Raw genomic sequence first — 11,109 nt, forward strand, 5'->3', positions numbered from 1 at the left:
TAAATGCAGCAACCAAGAAAAAATACCATAATATAATTTCACAAAAAACCACAGCTAACATAATTTCAAATGCAATGTGCACAGCTGAAAATATTGTGGGACTGTGTATTTGAACAAATCCTTAGGTTGCCTTGTGAGCCAGAGATAATGGGAGTGTTACTGTGTGGCAGTGGGCTGTACCTAACAACTTAAGTGTACAGTGCTTCTAGGACATCTGTGGGGAAAAATACTGCTTCAGTGACTGATGTTCATAGGAGTAGTGAGAATAACACGTTGATGACATTTTAACAGTGAAAATAATATACAGGATAATGGAAAAGGATGCCTTGATGCAAAGCTATATTTCAGTCAAGTATTCTGATGTTTCCACAAACCACACTCAGATGATGGCTTATGACATCAGCACTGTCAAGATTTAGTAATCCATTTCCCTCCCTCTCTGTTATTATTTTCAAATTTAAAAATTCATAAGATTAAGTATTATTTAATCCATAACCTGAAGATTTATATTGGAAACCTGACTTGATCTGCTGCATTTAGAAAGAATGCATGAGAGGGAACTGGGTTTAATAATTTACTACTAATCTTTGATTGCCAAATAGAAAATGAAAACATGACTGTGTTGGAAAACTGGTCCTCAGAGCTCATGTCATCAGTGTTACCTGGCTTGCTGGAGTGTGATGGAAAAAGAGTAGAGTATTTTTTCCATGAAAAACCTATTATTCTTGATGCACAGGGACTGTGAGTATTGGTCTGCATTTACAGGCTTGGCTGTTCATTTTTGTCGGCTATACCTATTATATCAGATACACTTCTTTCCCCTGAAATTTAAAAATACTGCAGCCTAAAAGCCTAAGACAAAATGTGTAAATTTGGCTATGGAATTGGAAGTATAATGGGCTTTGATTATGCGAACATTTTTGTATGTCCTTGTAATGTGGTCTCACCTGACATTCATGAACATTGTCTCAAGAATAAAAATAACATAGGAGATTTTGTGATTAAAAGCTCAATGTAGATTTCTATTTTGGCATTTCATTAAGCAGTTTATATGCTGTTTGCAACCAAATATAAGTGTTTTGTCTATGTTTGTTTTTCAGAATTGCAAGTATTCTTAAGTATGACTGCCACACTCACAGTAACTTATGCACCATGTTTTCTTTTCAGCTTTCAGAATGATCCCCTATCCACTGGAAAAAGGACATCTTTTCTACCCTTACCCTATTTGTACAGAAACTGCAGATAGAGAACTACTACCATGTATGTTCAACGTTTTTCTTCTTATGATTGACACCTAAGAATTGTTTAGCTGAGTCTTGCAGCACCGGTCTCCTTTGATGCCTTTTAAATTGAGTGCAGTGGATTAGAATAACCAGATTGACAGTGAGCCTCTGGAGCTCCTTTGATGGTTCAAGAGGCAGGTCCTCAGCAAAGTTCATAACAATTAGCTGTATTTATTATTTCTGACAGCTTACAGACAGGGAGAGAGATTACCAAAGAGATCCAAATCACTTAGATCTTGCTATTCTCTCTTGCCAAGACACTGATCTTTCATCTGGGTTAACATCCCCTCAAACCAAAAGCACAATGTCACAGCCTTGTTAATCCTTGATAGACACATGAGCTACTTGAATTCCGAGGCAGGATCCAACTTGCTTGAGGACAGCTGGATCATTCCTGCAGCTAGCACTCATGACAGGCTGTGCTTACATTTTCCAAAAAGCAGTTTAAATAGCAAGAAAGGGTTTTCTTCATGTTATGGCATGTGCACTGTTATGAAGAGATTGATGTGAAGTCATCTCAGTCACTTTGATGTGTGTTTATAGCGTGTGCTAGGAAGGTGCCAGCAGTGTTCCCAGATACAGATATAAAGAGAGATCCAGCCCCCAGGAAGCATTACAGTCCAAGCTAATGAGACTCATTGCAGTGCATGCAGTGAAGCACAAGAATGCAGAGGGAGAGCCAAAGCAGCCAATCTTGCAGTTACACTTCATTCCCACGTGCTCTCCCTGTGGGACTTCGTGTGAGCACGAGTGGAACACACACAAGTTTGCAGGGTCAGGGCAGAGGAGGGAAATAAAAGTTGATCCAAGGAAGAAGATTCTTCTCTCACCTTCTTAAATAAAGAAAATTTTTTTCTGGAACAAGTAAAATGAAGCCTGCTTCTGCTGGGAAGGCTGCTTTTGAGGGCATTTGCATCCTTTATAGTCTTTCATTCAGAATCTTTCTGGTTTGGGCTGAAAAAGGTGTTGCCTCTTTTTGTAACCTACATGAGTAAACATTAGGTGAGAATAATACAGTGAAAATCCACTCATTGCAAGTCTCTCCTTCACAGCACATTCCTGTTGATATTACGCAGAAATCCTTGGCAACTGGCAGTATCTCCCCACCCCATTATAATCATCCTAATTATAACAACACCTCTCAGAGTGCTCTGCTTGCTGTACTCAGAGGGATGCTGAGCTGGGGAGGGTGGAGTGTCAGGAGATTTAGGAATGACAAAGTCATGCAGAATAGCTCAGCATTCTCTTTTTAGATGCAAAACTAATTGTTCTTGTGAGATGTTACAAGCTAACAGCAGGACTCTTTAACAGCATATGCAGGCAGTGTGTTCTGCTCTGGCAGCTATGGGAAATGCCTTTCACTGCAAAATCTCCTGGGTTAGAGGAGGGAAGAGTTTAGAATGCCTGACAGACACAGGTGGGTTAGGGGGGTTTTGCATACCTGTCCACACCCTTTAATTGTGCATGTTTTGTGGGAGAGAGAGCTGGAGTTATATCAGAACACAACAATCTGATAGGCTCTCCACATTAAAAATATCAATTACAAAACTTTTGCCCTGACTGGATAACAGACTGGGACAGCAGGGTTGAGCCTGTGTGAAAAGGCAGTGCAAGAAAAGCACAAGAGATCTTAGACTTAAAAAAGTCCATGTTTTGGTATTTCTGATCTCTACATTTATTTTAAATCAAAGAGAAGTTGTAATCTATCCCTTCTTTTGTTTTTTTAACTGATCAAACTAGCAGACTCAAGAGTCATACATATTTTTAGTTTTTAATATTCTAATTTAAACTCTTATGAATTCCTGCTTTTGGTTTTGAGAACCACTCCACTCTGGATGAATACAGTCATGAATGTTGCTGGATTACCATGTGTTTATGTCATCTGCAACTACAAAGAGATGAGAGCTGATCACTGAAGCAAAGAAAGTAGGCAAAATGGAAGAGTAATGTTTCATATATATGAATAGCCATAGGATTTGAGTATATGGGAAACCTTGAGATTGGTCCTATATGAGAAAAAAAATGTTTTAAAGTTTGCATTTATCTTGACTGTAGCTCTAAACTACAGACTGAAGGTAAGAAATCCACCTGACCTTTTGCCAACCTGGAGGAATTTTTACCTTGAATCTGAGCTGCCATAAAAGTTCAAGGGATATATCCCTCTGGTAAAATATTCATTATCCTTTTCTAACCCTTTCAGTCATCTCAGTGCTGTTTTTTCCAAAGTCCAGTGAAGGGTTTTTTATACCAGAGTCAAGGAAATTTCTGTATTCCTATCAGTGTATATTAACAAACGTCTTAAAAATTCACTGTTCATTTAATTTCCAGGTTTTAAAATACATGCCTATATGTCCTGCTGTTAGGATAATTTTTCTTGCTCTGAAGATAAAACCCTCGGAATTTACAGTTACAAAGGCTGTAGTTTTACAGCCTGCTTTAACTGGTCTGCAGCAATGCTTCCATATGGTTGGGCTCACTGCTGCTCCCAGGCATGTTTCTGCACTCTCTGTGTAGCAGCATTAGCAAACGTGCAGCCATGGGGTTAGTTAATAATGTACATTTAAAAAAAATTAAAATGCTTTATTTCTAAGTCTCTTTTCTGGAATTAGCTGTTGCAGAGCTGCATTGTAGTTACTGCTGACACAAGGAAGACAAAAGTGATGTGTACATAGCACCAGAGTAAACCAGAAATAGGCTCTTTAGAGAGAATTATTTGGTAGAGACAACTGACACAACAATTATGTCCCTAGAAGTATCAGACCTTCCATTTTCTTCTTCCTTCAAAAGCATCTTTGTGTGTCTCAGGTTGTTCAAACTATGTAAGAACATTGGTTTGGTTTTGCTTGGTGTTGTGTTTTGATTTTTTTTTTCAATGTATAATGCCTTCCCCTTCTCATGTCTTTTTCTACAGCATTTCATGAGGTTTCAGTTTATCCCAAGAAAGAGCTTCCCTTTTTCATCCTCTTCACTGCTGGACTCTGTTCTTTCACAGCCATGCTCGCCCTCCTGACACATCAGTTCCCAGAGCTCATGGGGGTCTTTGCAAAAGCTGTGAGTATTCTCTGCTGCTGGTCCCTTCTGTAAATAAAGACACCAGTGCAGGAAAGGCAGAGCTAAATACTGCCAGGTATTAAATATCTGCCCACTCAGAAGCATCAGCCCATGTCTGAGCAGGGGATATGTGCACAACTGTCAAGGTTGCTAATCAGTAAGACCTGCCTGTTTGTCTTCTCTGGTTTATATGGCTCTGTTGTTAGGTTTGATATCTTGTGATTTTGCAAAAAAAAAAGGGCTTGGTGGGAGAACTGAGTATCTGTATTTTCATATATCATCCACTAAAATAAACTAACAGTTAGTTATTAGTTATTAGAACCCCTCTATTTTGTGGAGTCATAATGGCTGCTGTGATTTCCTATGCAATAGAAGCTGTCAGTATGAGCAGAAATAGTGTTAACCAGGACAAATTTCTGTGTTTTTTCCCTGAACTGCCAAGGAGGAAGTAGTCTCAATATTTTCCCCATAACTTTCCTGAACTATGTCCAAAGAAGTCTCTCCTAATTCTGCTTTTTTAATCCACCAAGGATTAATAAATTTTGGAGAATGAGGGGGAAGAGCCATGAATTATTCTAAACCAAACCTTTTTCTTGCAAAAACAAGAACATCACTGTTCCAGCATGCTAGGAGATGAAAAATCCACTAACAGAAAAGCTCTAGGATAGTAAAAAATTCCTTCTCCAATAAATACTGAGTATCTTCCATTGTAATATATTTTCTCAAATATATTTGTCTCTGTTTCAGGTCTCATGTTTCCAAACTGGCCTCCTGCCAGTTTGTTTTTAATGTCTTTGGTACTTTTGATATGGGGGTATAGGGAGTGGGGTGGAGGAGGCCAGGCTGAAAGGTTTTGGCAAATTCCAGATTGTCAGTGCTCTCTGAAACCCTTTTGCAAAGGGGAAGAGGCTCCCTTTGCAGGTGAGCTGGGTCTTGTGTTAACCCAGGCCTGTGAGTGGAGTCTGGTACAGCAACAGTTCACCCAAGAATTTTTTTCATTAGCTCTAGAAGACACAAAATAAGATCAGTTGTAGCAGAAGATACTTCTTCTTTCAGCAAGAAGTGCTGAAATATACCTGAAATATTATTACCCCTTCTTGTTTCTTTAGTGTGTACGTAGGTGTTAGGTAGGCAGCAAATGTTTAACTTGGGCATATGATCATAAACTTCTCTGTAAGGCTTTTCTTGGATTCAGTGGTTGGATTTTTTCTGTTCCTTAGTTACTGAAGTTACTGAAATGTATGAACCCTTGTTTGGCTCTTTCAATCAAATCTTTAGTTTTCTGATACTGTCACAGTTTTAGATCCCAAATCTGTCCCTGTTAGCCTTGTTCCTGTGTTTATCAGCCTTGTATCCTGAACAAAGACTATATGCTGGCAGCATAGTGAGATTCTGTACTTAGTTCTTCTGCCACAGAAGAAGTTAACATGTATTTCTCGAATGTATTAATAATTAATTAAAATTAATATGTATTTCAATATGTATTTCAGGAGTTCCTTGAATACCCGAGTTCTGTGACATTTAGCTACCGGTGGTTTTTTCCTGTGATTAAATGTCCTCCATCTTGATTTTTATCATATGCCTATCTGAACACTAATATATTGAAGACTCTTTGAATGTTGTGTTCTGTACTAGAGAGAAGATGTTAAGATAAATTTTAGTCAGTGGTGCAGAGTATGTTAGGATTACAGTTAGTGATGCCTCAGTGTATAGAGCAGATCTGTAGATAATCCTAAACCATCTTAAACTTGAATCTCAAGACACAATGTTTGTCTCTATGAGGTGGTCTGGCATACCCCTGCTATGAAAAAGCCTTTCTTTCTCTTCACTAGATTTTGGGTTGAGCTTTTTGTGGCTTCAGTATGAGCTTCAATCTAGGATGTGAGATGTGTGGAAACTTTTGTAGTTCATCACTTTGATCTTTGTAAAGATGGGGCTCTTGCTTTCTTTACAGCAAAATCCATAAATCTCTGTATGTGCAAGGTTCAAGAATTTGAAAGTCTTTATGTGTGAATTATGTAATTTTTATCATGCTGGAGGATTTTACAGAGGAACACAGCAAGAATGTCTTATCTTATTGGACAGCTTTCTCTTGAGGTGTATTGTCTCCTGGATTTTGATCTGAATGTGTATCTGATTTCTTTGCAGTTTCTCAGCACCCTCTTTGCCCCTTTAAATTTTGTGATGGAAAAAGTGGAAAGTATCCTGCCCTCCAGCCTGTGGCACCAGCTGACAAGGATCTGAGGGAGCATGCCCGACTGACTGCTATGACATCTTCTGTGCCAACTTTCTGTTGACCACAAGAAAGCATGATAAAAAAGGGAAGCAGTTATAAGACTTAAAAACTCTTCATGGATTGTCTGTTCTCATATAAAAACTGTTTTGTTGTACAAAATACATTGATGTTAGGTTCTATTATATTTTGCCTTCAGAAAAGAAAAAAATAAACTTTTGTGTATTGTAGCATTGCTGTCTTTCGACTTTTTCAGAACACAGATCCTAGGTTTTGTTTTTTATTTTTAAACCTGTGGTATCTGTTTGGCCGTGGCTAGGACATAGCTGCACATTCAGGTAATGAAACGTGCTGATAATGTTACAATTAAACAACATTGTCTCTGCCTTTTCTTATGGAGCTCAATTAGGGCGAGGCCCTCACTTCTGCAGTCTAGGAGAGGCTTCTAGACAGTTAAAGCTCCTGCTTAAAGCAGCTTTAGGCTCTCCAGGCAGTTAGGATGGCACACTGGGCTGAGTCCCTTCTCTGCACTAAGGCCACTGTATCCTCATTTGAATTTTCAAGAAGCCCATGTACTTGACAGATTTTCTTCACACCCCTGGTGTTTCAGGTACCTTCTGAAGGCTCATTAGCAAAATGGGTGTTAGTTCATGCACAATTAATGGAGAGGCTGGTGTTTCACTATTAGTGCTCACCTCAGGAAACCTTATCCTTGTGCTGTGACTGTTTAGACTAAGTATTCATTTATGACTTAGCCACTGTTGATGGAAACTTCTGAGACCAGCTCTAAAATGAAGATTTTGATCTGGAAGTTGAAGGAAGTAGTCCTCTCTGTCAAGAATTTGAAGTGCATCCTTACAGATGCCTCAAGGATTTTTTTTCCAGCTCCCCTCCAGATAAGGAAGCATAACCCTAATGCAGTGGATCAAAAATGCCACTTTACCATTTCAACTTCACTGTTACTCTTAAAATGCTGAAGAGTTTAAGGGACTGTGATCACTAGCAGATAAGTTTGTTTATCAATGAGGAAATGAGTGAGCAGAAACAAAACTCTCAGTATTAGAACAGGTATAAAAGGAAGGTGTTTCTTAACAATAGAAGATGCATTACATTATTTCACTTGATCAGACACAGTAGTCTAGTAGAAGACAGATGTTTGTTCAAGTGAGCAGAAGTACCATGCAAACACTGCTGTGCTACAAGATTAAAAAAAGGCAGTCTCAGCCAGGAGAAATCAGCTGTAAGAGTGAGACCTGGGCAAGCCCCAAGGTCTGGAGGAGCAGAGAGCCCCACAGACAAATGTTAGACCTGGTGTGGCTGTTGGGGGTTTCCATACTGGTTTATCTTCTCTGGCTATTACTCCTGCAAAACAATTCACTGTAATGTTGAAATTAGTCTGGGTTGCAGTTAATGTAGGATGTGGCATCAGATTAGAGGTAATGGATTGCTAGTGGATAAGCATGTGGAAGTATGAAATGGACCAATATTTGAGTTCTCCTATTTTCATCTGAATTGCTAGAGTAGCCACAGGAAACACCCTCACAGCAGGAGCTGCTGTGTATCTCCAGCTGAAAAATTGGGGATAACCATACTGATTTATTTTTTGTTGCCTCAAAAAGCTCTGTCAGAATCATTTAAGGCTGCTGAAAATCAGAAGGATCGGGCATAGGCAGCTCTTGTCCTGTGCTGCTTTGTATCACTTATTCCCAGCCACCTATACCCTACATTTCAAAAGAATAAATTGCTGTGATTCACAGTTCTAAATGGAAATGTGCTTGCATTTGCACATCAGTGTATACCAGCTGTACACAAATCTCCATGTTTGGCAGCAGCTGAGGTAGTAGTTTGGCCTTCTATTCGAAGATATTATGATCTGTGTGGGAGTTTCTATCTGTATTACTCTGATAAAAAGGAATGCTTAACTCCTAGAAGAATCACATCCTTTCCTTGAACTATGGGGAATATTTAGGAATTCAAACATAATTTTATGCAATTTCTACTATTTCTAGTATCTATCTCCCTAATAAGCAGTAATGGGCCATGGATTTTTGTATCTCTCTTTAATTATAATTCTAGGCATCTGGAAGACTAGGCAAAACAAACAAAAGAATTTTCTTTTTCATTGGGCAGAGTTTATTGCCTTAGGCTTTGCTGCCTCTGACATGTTTCCTGTGAAGTTCAGTATAGCTTAGATCAAAAAGCAAACACAGCCCATGATTATAATGATGGAAAGCCTCTGGCTTAGTGGAGAGATGAGCCTTGTGGAAATCTGGTTCAGATAATAACTCATCTCCAGATTTAGGGGTGGAGGAAGCTTTTTAACTCCAAATGTTAGCAGTTCCTAGTTGTCTTTTTTTTTAAGACAACTTAATAGTATTTGTATGCACATTATCTCTTTACACTATAACCTGCATAGAAGAAAAAAGGAGAGGACCTCCCCAGGAGTGTCAAGTCAGGCTGGCCCCTTCTGTCCCTGCCTCCCACCGGGTAGAGTAACAGCTGCTCCCTGCAGGAACTGCACTCAGGGAGGGGAGTGCTACACCAAGGGGAGGGCCGCTGCTTTTTTATCATTTGGTGTGTACACTGTACTTACAGACATTTTTTCAGAGCATGGAAATCCTTACCCTAGCAGAAAGGAAGGAAATTATCAAGAGTGTTGCCATTTTGAAGAAACTGCAGAAGCTGAACATCCAAAGGAAGCTGCACCTCTTGCACATGTCACACCCAGTGTGGCTGTCACCCTGTGGTGGCCCTGAAAACCACAGTGGCTCTAGTTACAGCAGATTGTAAAAGGCAGCCCCTGGCTCCGCCCAGCTTGCAGCAGGGCTCCTGCCCAGCTCCCACCACAGAGGGAGCTGTCAATGTATTGACTCATATGCATTTGCTTCTTTCTCACAAGAGATCTTAACTTTATGAAGTTGCATCCATTTCCCCAGGCAAATGAGCTGTTGCACAAAAGTAACAACCCTAAATCACGTTTGTGGTTACAGCTCATGAGCTGTCTCTGTCTTTCTGATAATATAAGTTCATTTCTCTCATCTGAAGTGGCAGGTAAAACCTGCAGGCTGTGACATGTGACCACAGAACCCCTTCTGCCCTTGGAGGCAGCCACCACCTGCATCCAGCCCTTCCAAAGAGTGTGGGGCACACGCCATGGAGGAGAGAGAACCTTGGTACTCTCCCTCACTTTGTGCTGCTCACTGGAGTAAGAGCTGGTTTTTCTTAGCAAAAGCCCCCTCCCCAGATGCAGCTCTTCACTAATCCCTGAACATTCCCTTCCCCCTTGCCCCCATGCACTGAGCCCCACAAGAAGCTGGGCATGAGGCCTGCAGGCAGTGCCCAGCTGTGGTTTGGGCATGCAGGCTGGATGCTCTTCAGCAGCTGTGCAGTGCAGTACCAGAAATGCAGCATTTTATTTCCTAATTCACATCTGCAAAGAGGTGCACACAGGGAAAGGAGGCCAGGATGAGATGCACAAATTTGTTTTAGACATTTTTCCAGGAGAAGAAAAAGCAGCAATCTCTATGCTTCAATGCCCACATGCCCCAATATACACCACCATTCCTAAGTCATTCCTCATTTTCCATGTGGTAAAAGAAAATTAAATTTTTTTTACGAGATTTCACCTATAACAGCACAACACACTTTTTAGGGTAAAGTTTGTTGAAAATAGTGGGGAGGAAGCAATCCCAAAAAGTTTGGCAGGCTAACAGTGTTTCAGGGCGCTGCTAGATCCTGAGTTCATGCAGCAAATTAAAGGGAACTCCCTCAAGAAAATTGGACTGCGTATTTAAAAAAATAATCCTACAACCTTTAGCCTCAGCTAACATTATTCTGACATTAAAGTGTCTACCTAGAGACAGCTGTTTCCTCTTCATGACTAAGTACATGAGTAAATTTATTCCATAGAACAAAACTACAGTATTATTTCATTTGCCATGCCTATTTATGTTTCTTCTTTTTTTGTTTTCTCTTTTTTCCCCCCCTCTTATATTCTCTTCTGGATTTGCTGAAGATCATGGAGGCTCCTTTCCTAGCAATATTTACATCTCTGAGTGTCTTTTGCCACTAAGAAATGGCAAAATTTTCTAGGAATGCATTTCTTTGTGGAAGAGGCAGCAGAAATGCCTACAACTGTGAGAAGTCTACCTTGAGCTCTTAAAGAAAAAACCAAGAAAACCCCATAAATGCAGAAAAAACTGTCATCAACTAAGTGGCCAGCTCAGCACTTACCCATTTGTCATGCTGTGAAATATTCTGTTTCCTCTGCTGAAGTGGTTTTGATGCAGGCATTGTATCACAGCTTATCGATATGGCACGTGCCCAAAGTGGGAACATCAGCCTGCTGTGCACACCTGGGTGGCCTTGCTGCTGGACAGGGTGACAAGGACACTGAAAATGCCAAGGGACTCAATGCCCCAATCTTCCTGGACTTACTGGTAAGACCAGCCTTCAGGAACCACAGGCCTCTGACCCAGAGGAAGGTTTGGAACAGGAAGATGTGCATTAGCAGAGGAGGACGAGGTTGGGGAATAAAAGTTA

General features: G+C 40.2%; 1 protein-coding gene across 4 annotated transcripts in view; it reads left to right on the forward strand.

The window, feature by feature from the left end:
* Positions 1-6,797, forward strand: part of ST7 (suppression of tumorigenicity 7) — a 136,161-nt gene extending 129,364 nt beyond the window's left edge. For all 4 annotated transcript variants that reach the window (XM_071423695.1, XM_071423697.1, XM_071423698.1 and 1 more), the window contains 3 exons: positions 1,168-1,260; positions 4,195-4,334; positions 6,483-6,797. In XM_071423695.1, coding sequence (XP_071279796.1) covers positions 1,168-1,260; positions 4,195-4,334; positions 6,483-6,578 — 329 coding nt within the window. In that variant the 3' untranslated portion in view covers positions 6,579-6,797. The remainder of the gene's footprint in view (positions 1-1,167; positions 1,261-4,194; positions 4,335-6,482) is intronic.
* The last annotated feature ends 4,312 nt before the right edge of the window (positions 6,798-11,109 follow it).

This window comes from Agelaius tricolor, unplaced genomic scaffold (assembly GCF_023055355.1).
Source record: "Agelaius tricolor isolate 1412-34295 unplaced genomic scaffold, bAgeTri1.0.p SCAF_3, whole genome shotgun sequence".
In the NCBI taxonomy this organism is placed as follows: domain Eukaryota; kingdom Metazoa; phylum Chordata; class Aves; order Passeriformes; family Icteridae; genus Agelaius; species Agelaius tricolor.